At 46.0% G+C, this 12,863-nt stretch overlaps 1 protein-coding gene across 3 annotated transcripts in view; it reads right to left on the reverse strand.

The window, feature by feature from the left end:
• The window catches only part of MCC (MCC regulator of WNT signaling pathway), a 341,667-nt gene that overhangs the window by 262,546 nt on the left and 66,258 nt on the right, over window positions 1–12,863 (reverse strand). For all 3 annotated transcript variants that reach the window (XR_003755957.2, XR_003755956.2, XM_029054919.1), the window contains exon 4: window positions 11,744–11,955. Coding sequence is in view for 1 of the 3 variants with exons in the window: in XM_029054919.1 (XP_028910752.1) it covers window positions 11,744–11,955 (212 nt within the window). In the remaining 2 variants the exon portion in view is untranslated. The remainder of the gene's footprint in view (window positions 1–11,743; window positions 11,956–12,863) is intronic.

The raw sequence follows: 12,863 nt of genomic DNA on the forward strand, positions 1-12,863 counted from the left end.
GCAGTTTTATATCTATCCATTTCCCCTATTTATAATTTATTTGTATGTCTGTAAGCTCTTTGAAGGCAGGGATCTTGCCTACCAACCCTATTGTACTGTATTCTCCCAAAGGCTTAATACAGTACTCTGCATGATTGATTGCACACAGTAAACAGCCAATAAATATCACTGGTTGACTGATAGATTGATGTCCTATTTCACAATAAGTCCAGGCCTCTGGGATGGGAGAAAGTACATGATAAGGGAGGGTGAGTGAAAAGTAAATCAGCTTAGGTCTCTCCCTTATAGGCACCAAATTCCTCCTCCCACACCACCTATTTATCTCTACGGTATAAGACTGGTTGAAGAAAGCTTGACAAAGAGACTTAAGTCAATGCTTCCTGTGTGCATTCTTGACAGATACAATGACACTGAGCTCCACAAAAGTGGCAAGCTGCACGTCTTTTGGTATAAATCCTGGTCCCTACTGCCACCCCAGCAAAAAAATAAGAACTTCAACCCTGTCAAAAAGCTTAAGATAAATCTATCCTGGTGCTAATAATTCTCAAGTGACAACGAAAACAAAGCATTGGAGGGATGGTTGGGTTTAAAATAAAAAAAACATTCATCCCATATGGGGGAATTGCAGGGAAGAAAGTTGGATTCTGGGCTTTTACACCAAAGGACAAGGCCCTGCCCTTCCACCATCACCCATAAGTTACATGGTCCCTGTAAGTGCTGTCACATGGGAGCTAGGCTCAGTAGGGCAAATCAAGAGCACTTCTGTTCTATCCTCAGCATTTATGCACATATGTGCACATATGTACACATATGTGCCCACTCCAAGGGGGGAAATGGAAAGGATTCCTCCCCCTCCACCCCCAACCTCCCAGCTTTGGGGGCTGGATTCCTAGCCTTGCTCACTCCAGGTCTCTGACAAGTGCTGAAAGTTTCCCATCAGGTCAAAGAGACTTAGAAGCCTGTCATATCTCCAGTCCCTGTCCCCTCTAAAATTCCTGCCCCCTTTCCACCCTTGCTCTCCAAAGTTGGCACTTACACATATGTATATTTATTTGAATATTTGTGGTATTTGTTAAGCACTTAGTATTTTTTATGACATTTATTATGTGCTTCCTATGTGCCAGGCACCATTCTAAGCACTGGGGTATATACAAGCTAATCAGGTTGTACACAGTCAATGCCTCACATGGGGTTCACAGTCTTAATCCCCATTTTACAGTTGAGGTAACTGAGGCACAAAGCAGTTAAATGACTTCCCCATGGCCACAAAGCAGCAGGCAAGTGGCAGAACCAGGGTTAGAACCTCTGACTCCCAGGCCTATGGACCAGGGCCCAAGCCAGACCCCTATAAGACAATCAGATCAGATACAGTCCCACCTAGGGCTTACATTTTAAGTAGAAAGAAGAACAGGTACTAAATCCCTAATTTCACAGAAGAGGAAACTGAGACCCTTAGAAGTTAAGTGACTTGCCCAAGGTTACACAGCAGGCAACTAACGAGCAGAGCCAAGTTTAGGACTCAGGTCCTTGGACTCCAAGACCCGTGTTCTTTCCACTGGGCCCCGATGCTTCTACATATTCAATATATTCTGCTGCTTCTCACATACTAAGTATATTCAATAATTTATTCAGATAGTTCATCTTGACTTGCTCTTTCTCCTACTCCCATTATTTGTGAATAATTTTTGTTTGTCTCCTCCATTAGATTAGAATCTCAAACTAAATTACTCACTGTGTCTTGTTCATGACTCTCCTGCCACGAAACTCCCTGCATAAGTCTTCCGGGGGTCTGGAATGCCATTCCCCTTCATATTTGCTAGACCACAGTTCTTCCAGTCTTCAAAGCCCGTCAGAAATCTCATCTACTCCAGGAAACCTTCCCTAATTACTCTTCTTCCCTGGCTTTATTCCCCCAACCATTATCCCAGTACTTTGAACCAAACAGGCACTTGGTACTCTCAACTATCTGTAGCACTTGGTTTATTCCCTTTTAATTAGTACTCACCTATCTACATATTCAATCAATACTATTTATTGAGTGCTTACTGTATGCACAGCACAGCACTTTTTGAGAGAATACAATAGTTTGGGAGGCACAATTCCTGCCTTCAAGGAGAAACAATGTGGCCTAATGGATAGAGCATGGGCCTGAGAATCAGAAGAACCTGGGTTTTAATCCCAGCCCTGTCACTTGTCTGCTGTGTGACCTTGGGCAAATCACTTAACTTCTCTGTGCCTCAGTTCCCTCACATGTAAAATAGGGATTAAGACTGAGTCCCATGTGGGTCATGGACTGTGTCCAACTTGATTCATTCATTTATTCAATCATATTTATTGAGAGCTTACTATGTGGAGAACACTCTACCCCACTTGGGAAAGTACAACACACCAATAAACAGTGACAGTCCTTGCCCACAATGAGTTCACAGTCTAAAGTGGGTGAGACAGACAGTGCAAATAAGTAAAATTACAGATATGTAACTAAGTGCTTTCCCCTCTTGGGATCGCACCTGGAGAGTTTCCAGTACTCTATCGATCTCGGCTACGGGAGGGAGAGTCAAACAGAAACATACCTATTTCACTCCTGGTTTGACCTGTGGCTAGCGAGTGGAAGGCAATCTGCTACAAGTCAAAACTCACCTGTGCTGGCCAGCAGCGGCATGGGAGAGAGTTGAGGGCAGAGACTCCAGTTTACTGCATGGAAGGAGGCAATGGTAAATCAATTCCGTATTTTTACCAGGAAAACTCTATGGATACACTATCAGAACGATTGCAGATGGAGGTGGGGCATTCTGGGACAGATGTGTCCATGGCGTAGCTATGGGTCAAAGACAACTTGACAGCATAAGACAAAACGAGAATAAGTGCTTTGGGGCTGGAGGGGAGAAGAGCAAAGGGATAAATAAAATACAGATATGTGCATAAGTGCTTTGGGACTGGGGTTGGCGGGGGGTGGGGGGAGAGCAAAGGGTGCAAGTCAGGGTGATGCAGAAGGGAGTGGGAGATGAGTAAAAGTAATGCTTAGTCTGGGAAGGCCTCTTGGAGGAGATGTGCCTTCAATGAGGCTTTGAAGCAGGGGAGAGTGGTTGTCTGTTGGATTAGAGGAGGGAGTGCATTCCAGGCCAGAGGCAGGATGTAGGCTAGGGGTCGGCGGTGAGACAGGCAAGATCAAGACACAACGAGAAGGTTAGCACTTGAGGAGAGAAGTGTATAGGCTGGGTTGTAGAAGGAGAGAAGCAAGGTGAGGTAGGAGGGGGCAAGGTGATGGAGTGCCTAGATATTTCCAGAACAATTTCACAGCTAATAGTTTAGGGACTCTTTCTTGGAGAGAGACCCATGCCAAGGCAGGCGGGGTGCATAGCTGTAGCACCTGAAATGGTGAGGGGCTGTGGGAATAGGAAAGAAAGATGTGGCCTAGTGGATAAAGCATGGGTCTGGGAGTCAGAAGGACATGGATTCTAATCCAATTCTGCCACTTGTCTGCTGTACGATCCTGGACAAGTCACTTCACTTCTCTGTGCCTCAGTTACCTCATCTGTAAAATGCCTGTGAGCCCCATGTGGGACATGGTCTGTATCCAACCCAATGAGCTTCTATCTACCCCAATGCTTAGTACAGTGCCTGGCACATAGTAAGCACTTAACAAATACCATTAAAAAAAATGGGGTCACAGGAAAGGAGGAAATTAAGGCACAAGGAGATGGGTGATCTTGCAGGCCTCTCTTGTACCTGTTCTCACTCTTTGGGGGTTCAGGAATATGTAATGTGTGTTGTAATCTGGGATGCAGTAATAGCTATAGCCCAGGGAATCCAGGCTGGACTGAGAAATGCCACTGTAGGAAGCCAAGGTGCGAGGAAGCCCCAGGTTGAGAAGGAACTGAAAGTTCATTATGGGCAGGGAATGTGTCTGCCAATTCAGCTGTACTGCTCTCTCCCAAGCGCCTAGTACAGTGCTCTGCACAGAGTAAATGCTCAACAAATAACACTGATTGATATTAGCAGAAATAGTAATAGTATGTATTAAGTGCTTGCTGGGTGCAGAGCACTGTCTTAAACACTGGGAAAGAATAGGCCCAGAAGTGTTTGCACTCCAGGTTCATATTTCAGCCCAGCATTGCGTCAGCCCAGACCCCTCCCTATTCAAAGCACCCCGGCACCCCCTCGCCACCCCCCCGGCCCCGCCACTTCCTCAGTGTATTCTTGTTACATTGAGAAGGAAGTTCTGATCAAGGGTATTCCATAAATGTCACTGGATAACAACAACATTGAAGATTTTCCCTCCAAATATTCTTAATAGGTCACCCTGCTGCTTGGGAATCAAGCCCACGACTCTCCCCAATTCCATTTTTGCCATACTGAGAAGAGCAAAATAGGAGGAGGGATGACCTCCCAGGCCAACTTCCAAACTATTAGGGCAGATATACTCATTAATTTGTGGCTCAATGGAAAGAGCCCGGGCTTGGGAGTCAGAGGTCATGGGTTCTAATCCCAACTTCACCACTTGTCAGCTGTGTGACCTTGGGCAAGTCACTTAACTTCTCTGAGCATTTACTCATCTGTAAAATGGGGATGAAGACTGTGAGCCCCACGTGGGACAACCTAATTCCCTTGTATCTACCCCAGTGCTTAGAACAGTGCTTGGCACATAGTAAGCGCTTAACACATACCAACATTATTATTATTGTTATTATTATTATTATTATTATTAATTCAGTTAACACTGAGCTTCACCTCCTCCTAGGGAGAAAGGATTCAAGGGACAATGGTAAGAATTTCTGGTCAAACTACTGGCTGCTTCCTAGAGAACATAGAGGTGCCATTTTCAGCATGTGACAAATGAGGTATCGAAAGAATAAAGGCTCTCTCCCAGACCAGCTGCAAATACTTGAGCAGAGATGGCAGTTTGAAAGCAAATGGGCTTTCGAGCTAAATACAATGCTCTGCCTACAGGAGGGCACTCAATAAAAGCTACATAATGAATAAAATGAAGGGGAATGTAAGTAGGACCCCTTATTCGCTCTGCACTAATGACTAGTGGATTATAGAAATCAATGAATACTAACCATTGTTGGGTGATGATTCAGGTCTGAGCAGGCCCACTTGAATTCTTCAATCTTATCTTGGGTTTGAGAACAGAAATGCAATATTCTCTTCATGAACTGGGAGCCAGTCAGGCTTTACCTTCTTAACACGGGTGAAGGGGAAAGAAGAGGCTAAACTATCAATGAAAAATAAAATGGAATAACTAAATGAAAGTTCCAGAACTCAGATTTTGTTTATCACAACAGGATCTGTCCATGCAGAAGTATGCCTTTCTGAATTTTATGGTGCAATAGCATCATCATCCTCAATAATCCCCCTACAACAAACTTGAGTCTTATCTTTACAGATAAGAGCCACTGTTCAAGTTTCATCTACTTTTCAGTTTAAGATCAGAACTTCATGAGTTGAAAGGAATGTCACTTCGATTCTGCATCCATCTTTAAAAAGATTTTAGAATTGCTGTGGTAAGGCTAATAACCAGGCATCTCTGTGAAGAATGTGAAAGTATGAATACAACACTTCACTTATCTTTATCCAGTTACAATAGTCTTTAAGAATTGCTACAGAAGCTTTCAAAAATTCCAGTTGAAAATGACAGGTTGCTGGATAAACATCAGGGACAGAAGTATGGTGAAGTGGTCTGGAACGGAGCACTACTGAAAGAATACATGCCAGTTGGAACTGCCTTAAAGCGGGTGCTTTCTGAGGTCTTTTTGTTTTTCCAACGCCAAGATGAGCCACCTGGACCGGGGACTCTAAAGGGGCTGGGCTGCCCCTCACTGGCATGTGTGCCAAGGACCAGACTTGGCCCTAATGAGCCAGCCTCTGCCCAAGGCCGTGGCACGGGGCCCAAACGATAGGTGTGCCAGGCAGGCAGGTGGCCACCAGCAGTAGATCTGTCTGCTGCAGCAGTGAACCAGCATGGCTCCCTGGGGGATGCTGTGGTCACTGCATGGTGGGGTCAGGGGGAAGCCTGAGGCAGCGTGGCTTAGTGGATAGAGCACTGACCTGGGAGTCAGAAGGACCTGGGTTCTAATCCCAGCTCCGCCATATGTCTGCTGTGTGACCTTGGGCAAGTCACTTAACTTCTCTGGGCCTCAGTTACCTCATCTTTAAAATGGGGATTAAGAATGTGAGCCTCATGTGGGACAGGGACTGTGTCCAACCGGATTAACTTGTATCTACCCCAGTGCTTGGAACATAGTAACTGCTTAACAAGTACCATAATTATTTAGCTGGTGTAAACTCTGGCTGGTCCTGCTCTTTCAGCTGGCAGGGCACAGCCTTCAACCCAGCCCGAGGACCTGTGGGGCTCCCCTTCTCTGGACCAGGCTGCAGGGTGAGCTAGAGACTTGCTGCCACTGCCAAATTGAGGTGCTTTTGAAAGCCCTTGCTTCACACTCCCCCATCCTCCCCTTTACAATGCTAGGCCTTATAATAACAGTAATTGTGGCATGTGCTAAGCACATACTATGTGCCAGACACTGTTCTAAGTGCTGGGGTAGACACAAGCTAACTGGGTTGGCTTTATCCAAGTGTCCAGGCATTTAAAGGTGCCTGGGCCTCATCCCTCTTCACCACACACAACCATAAACCCTTACAAGTGCTCCCAAGTGTCAGGGACCAGTTTTACTTTCATGAATAATCTGGAAAAGCACTGGGGTGGATACAAGTAAACGGGTTGGACAAAGTCCTTGTCCCACATGGGGCTCACACTCAATCTCCATTTTACAGATGAGGAAACTGAGGCTCAGAGAAGTGAACTGACTTGCCCAGGAGCCAAACACACCAACAAATCAATCATATTTATTGAGTGCTTACTGTGTGACATTAAACTCTTCCAGGTGGTGAAATACCACGCTGATCGGAATAAACTGCAGGAAGCTCTTGTAAGGCTGAGTGGGTAGGCAGAAAATGTGAGCAAGTGCAAAGTAACATACCTAAGGAAAAATAATCCAAGTTACAACTACATGAATGATGGGCTGAAGCTATCAGTCACTACTCAGAAAAAGGATCTTAAGAATCACTGCTGACCACTACTGCTCTCCCGGCCTCATATGCCTGCCCGTATTTCATGGAGGGTAGCAGGCTCCAAAGGGGTTCCGGTTCACAGGTCTAATCTTTTAAACGAAGTGTCCCACCAATGTCCCACAGGTCAGGTTTCACCTGTTATGGCACAATCCGGCAGGTTAATACACAAAGAACTTCCCCACTTTTATTATTATCAAACCACCCCATTAACAGACGCCCCACCCGAACAAACCTATTTCTCCCAACTCCTTCCTCAAATCCCGATAAAATTCAAACACTAGGAGAAACACTCTGATAGTGCAAAGTCCAGGTGGCAACACTCTGGTCTATATTTCTCCCAGGTCACACAAAATTCATAATGCTATCTCCTCCCAAATTTTCTCTAATCGGCCAGCTTCAAAACTTATTGTTGCTTCATAACTTGTTTTTGCTAAGGCTGTTGATCCTCCAAAACAGCAGTGATGGTAGTGTTGCTAAGGATTTCTGTAATCAGTCATGACAGCTGACTCAAGTTGAACAAGGAGGAGGCAGGCCTTTTAGGTAACACTGATTATTCCTTCAATTTACCAGTTCACCGTATGACCGGAGCCAAAGAGGCCAACAAATCAATCAAGCATATTTATGGAGTTCTTACTGTGTGCAGAGCACTGTACTAAGCGCTTAGGTCTTCCAAGTAAACAATACAACAGAGTTGGTAGTCACATTCCCTGACCACATATAGCTGGTACTAAGAGGAAACGGATAGAAAACCAAACAAAAGGCCTAGTTCTGCCAATACGCATATACATAGAGCTGTTCTTGATTCTCAAGAAAACACCACTGACAGGTGAAATTCACCGATGGGTACAGGTGACTGAAAAGGCCAATATAGGATCCATGGTCTTGCCTGCATTGTGCACATACAAAGGATATCCTTATCTGTCACTCCTGGAATACTGCATGCAGTTCAAGAGCTACATCTAAGGAGGAGATATTCCCCCCGCCCCACCCAGTGGTAAATGTTAAGGGCTTCCTATGTGTCAAACACTTTTCTAAGTGCTGGGGTAGGTACAAGTTAACTGGGTCAGGGTCCCTGTCATGCATGGGGCTGACAGGAGAGAAAACAGGTATTTAATCCCATTTTATAGTTGAGGGAACTGAGGCACGGAAAAGTTAAGTGACTTGCCCAAGGTCACACAGCAAGCAATTGGCAGAGTTGGGATTAGAACCCAATTCCCCTGACTCCTAGGCCCGGGGTCTTTCCACTAGATTCATTCAATAGTATTTATTCAATAGTATTTATTGAGCGCTTACTATGTGCAGAGCACTGTACTAAGCGCTTGGGATGAACAAGTCGGCAACAGATAGAGACAGTCCCTGCCGTTTGACGGGCTTACGGTCTAATCGGGGGAGACGGACAGACAAGAACAATGGCACTAAACAGCGTCAAGGGGAAGAACATCTCGTAAAAACCGATGGCAACTAAATAGAATCAAGGCGATGTACAATTCATTAACAAAATAAATAGGATAACGAAAATATATACAGTTGAGCGGACGAGTACAGTGCTGTGGGGATGGGAAGGGAGAAGTGGAGGAGCAGAGGGAAAAGGGGAAAATGAGGCTTTAGCTGCGGAGAGGTAAAGGGGGGATGGCAGAGGGAGTAGAGGGAGAAGAGGAGCTCAGTCTGGGAACGCCTCTTGGAGGAGGTGATTTTTAAGTAGGGTTTTGAAGAGGGAAAGAGAATCAGTTTGGCGGAGGTGAGGAGGGAGGGCGTTCCGGGACCGCGGGAGGACGTGACCCAGGGGTCGACGGCGGGATAGGCGAGACCGAGGGACGGTGAGGAGGTGGGCGGCAGAGGAGCGGAGCGTGCGGGGTGGGCGGTAGAAAGAGAGAAGGGAGGAGAGGTAGGAAGGGGCAAGGTGATGGAGAGCCTTGAAGCCTAGAGTGAGGAGTTTTTTGTTTGGAGCGGAGGTCGATAGGCAACCACTGGAGTTGTTTAAGAAGGGGAGTGACATGCCCAGATCGTTTCTGCAGGAAGATGAGCCGGGCAGCGGAGTGAAGAATAGACCGGAGCGGGGTGAGAGAGGAGGAAGGGAGGTCAGAGAGAAGGCTGACACAGTAGTCTAGCCGGGATATGATGCTTAATAGAACTGGGGGATGAACTTGGGGGTGGGGGGTAGTGGGGAGGTGTTGAGGAGGGAAACTATCCCTGAGGGGTACGGGGCATGTCCTTCTGAAATTTTCTTCTCAATTTAAAGCTAATTCTCAGGGATTTTTGCCATGGAGCCACCACCTCACAGAGATAACCTCTGAGAAGTATTGGGCCCACAGGAAAATTCCCTGTGGATTAACTTTAAATTCAGAAGTCAACCGCACACAACTACAGCCCCAGCCTAGGTCTCAAGTTCACCACCCCACTCTAATTCTAGGCCAGACCTCTTTCTCTGGGGCCTCCAATAATTTCTAGTTGGACAGATCAAAGAGGAAGTCATACGTTTCCCTGTCTATCCCAGGTCATGACTCTCAGCGCAGGAGCCATCTGATGATCACAATTGGCCAGAAGAGGGTGGTGGTAGTAGCAGTAGGAGGAGGAGCAGCAGCACTTAGTGAGTACTTATTCGGTGAGGGGCATCACATCAGTGACTTGTGAAGTACAGAATAAAGAAGTGACATGTTCCCTGCCAACAAAGGGCTTACACTCTACCTGGGGAGACGGACAAAAATATATTTACAACTCCAGGGGTCAAAATAAATGACTGAGAATGCATATAATAATAATAATAATGTTGGTATTTGTTAAGCGCTTACTATGTGCCGAGCACTGTTCTAAGCGCTGGGGTAGACATAGGGGAATCAGGTTGTCCCACGTGGGGCTCACAGTCTTAATCCCCATTTTACAGATGAGGGAACTGAGGCACCGAGAAGTTAAGTGACTTGCCCAAAGTCACACAGCTGGCAAGTGGCAGAGCCGGGGTTCGAACCCATGACCTCTGACTCCAAAGCCCGTGCTCTTTCCAGTGAGCCACGCTTATACACACGGGTGCTAAGGAGAGTGGGAATAAGTTGCCAACCTCCTGCCACTGTTGAAGCACTAAGGGCTTCACAGAGAGAAAGAAGCTGAGCAGCAGGTATTGAAACAGCCCAAATCCTCAGATAGGCAAGACTCAGAGCAGCAACAAGACTGACTGTGGAGCTTCCATTCTCAGTCGCTTTTCAGGAAAGAATAAGCACCCATTTGTCCAGCATATTTCGTTAGTCATTCATTCATTTGATCGTATTTACTGGGTGCTTACTGTGTGCAGAGCACTTTACTGAGCACTTGGGAAAGTACAAAACAGCAATAGAGAGAGACAATCCCTGCCCACAACGAGCTCACAGTCATCTGCTTGGAGGCAGCAGGCTGGACCAGATGACTTCTTGAGATCCCTTCCAGTTGTGTGATTCTATGATTCCTTTCTTCCAAGGCTTAAAAAACAAATAAAAGTTGAGACTGCTCTGGAGATTATCTATATTTGTGACTGGGTGATGTCCCTACAGCTGGAAGAGGGGGAGTTTCCCTCCAAACCAAGCAGTTGGCTGGTTTGAAACTCCCACATTTCTTTGAGCAACCTTGCAGGAGAAGATTGTCCACTTACCCATCCCAAAGGCTGCATGGAAATGAGGGAGCTTTGCTGTGGGACATGGCAGGGATTGGGCAGTTGCCTGGTGCACAGAGGCTAGATGAAATTTGAGGGGGCAAGAATAGAGAGCCGGGAAGGAAGGATGGCAGATACTGAAGAAGTCTGAGGGACGTCTCAAGGCTGGAAGGAGAGAAGGAGAAGAATGAATAGGAAGACCAGAGGGGTTCTTAGGACAAAGAGCGAAGACCTGACTGAAATTGAGGAAGTGCAAAGGAGAGGTAAGGGATGCACACTTTGGAGGAAAATTTGAATCCAATGAAAGATAATGCTTAAGACTGACATTGCTACAGTGCTCATTCTCCTACTGGGGGAAGGCTGGGATGGCTTCATTTTACCTCCCCTGGATTGAAGAGGAAAGTCCAATGTCATTCAAAGACAAGTCCTTCAATTTCTTGACCACCTGGGTTACACCAGAAATTTGCTTTGAAAATGGGAACCCGTGCTTTTGCTGAATGACCAAATTTAGTATATTCTATCCACCCCAATTCTCCCAGGCTCCTCCTAACAACTTTTCCCTTCTGAAGCCCTTGGGGTAAATACCTTTATCTAGAGGGGAGGGGCACATAATGTCACAGAGATTAATGAAACACCAGGCTACAAAGAGCCCTTCAACTGGAAAGTTCAAGGCTACAAGCAGAGGCAAATCCTGAAATGCCCAGGGAATAAGATTTCTCCTGCAGAATGACACTGTTCAACTTGAAGAACCTAAGAGCATGTTACCAATGCGAACCTCTGGTTCAAAACTACTCCTTCTCCCTAAGTCAGTGCTTTCACAAGGGCTCCTTTCTGCACAAGTTCAAAATTTCTGCAGAATACCTCCTGCGATTTGGACCCCATCCTCGCGGTTGAAACTAAATCCCTCAATTATGTGGGCCATAGCCAGGTTGCGTCTCATTACCTGCAAAGCTGAAAGCTCAGTGACATTTCATTAGATAAAAATTACAGACCCCTGTGGTCTATGATTCAAATTAAACCCAGTCACCTAAAGTGATGCTGAAATATACTCACTGTGTTGGCCAGTTCTAAATAGCTTCCGCCGACAGAACTGCTGAGACTGGAGGCTTGCCTGAGGAGCTTCTGAAGAGCAGGCTGTTGATTCACGGTGCTTCTCCCATAGTCCACGAGTTTCTGCAGTGTTGACTGACTCTGTAGGTCGGGGCTCTGAAGGTCTCTGGCCCCTGAGTCATACTCCCAGCTCTCTTTGGCTGCTGATAGGGCACCTGGATTTGAAAGAAAAAATGACAAAAATTACAGGGGAGAGGGAGATGAGAAGTTCCCTCTGTTATCACGTGGGTGGCAAATGCACAGGGACTTTGAACCCAACAGCCCCTACCATGTGACAGGGTTTCAGAGCACATGTGAAACAGAGGCCCCTTTGGGGATGCTATCATACTCAAACCAGAATGTGTGAAACCCAAAGATAAAAGATGCATTTGGGGGAAGTGGTCAGTCATAACAGGAAAATACAATCAAAATGGCAGCCATCCAAAGCCATCCAAAATGAGGGAAGGGATTCTTAAAGTGTAACTGGATAGCCAAGAGGGCAGAATTCTTGTGAGAACAGCATCCCCAAATTGATATGCAGGCAATTTGGCTGTGGCCAAGGATGCCCTGAAGTCCAACAAACTTCCAATCTCTGCCCCCTATGCATCTCAAATGGGAGAATAAAATAATAATAATTTATAGCATTTGTATTTTTCCAAGGTACTTTTACATCAATTGGCTATTTTAGTCTCCCAACATAGAAGCAGCATGGCTTAAGGGATAGTGTATGGGCAGGGAGTCAGAGGACCTCCCAGCTCTACCACTTGTCTACTGTGTGATCTTGTGCAAGTCACTTATCTGTACCTCAGTTACCTGTAAAATGGGGATTAAGACTGATTCTCATGCGGGAGATGAACTGGGTCCAAACTGATTAGCTTGCAGCTAACCCAGCGCTTAGTACAGTGCCTTGCACATAGTAAATCCTTAACAAATACCACATATATATATATCTGTATCTATCCATATACATATCAAAACATCGAACATCCTTGTGAGGTAGGGAGAGGCAGGTCTTATTACCCCATTTTACAGATGAGGAAATGAGGCCCAGAGAGGTAAAGGCCCATGGTCACACTTAAGGCAT

The sequence above is a fragment of the Ornithorhynchus anatinus genome, chromosome X5 (assembly GCF_004115215.2).
Source record: "Ornithorhynchus anatinus isolate Pmale09 chromosome X5, mOrnAna1.pri.v4, whole genome shotgun sequence".
Lineage (NCBI taxonomy): Eukaryota > Metazoa > Chordata > Mammalia > Monotremata > Ornithorhynchidae > Ornithorhynchus > Ornithorhynchus anatinus.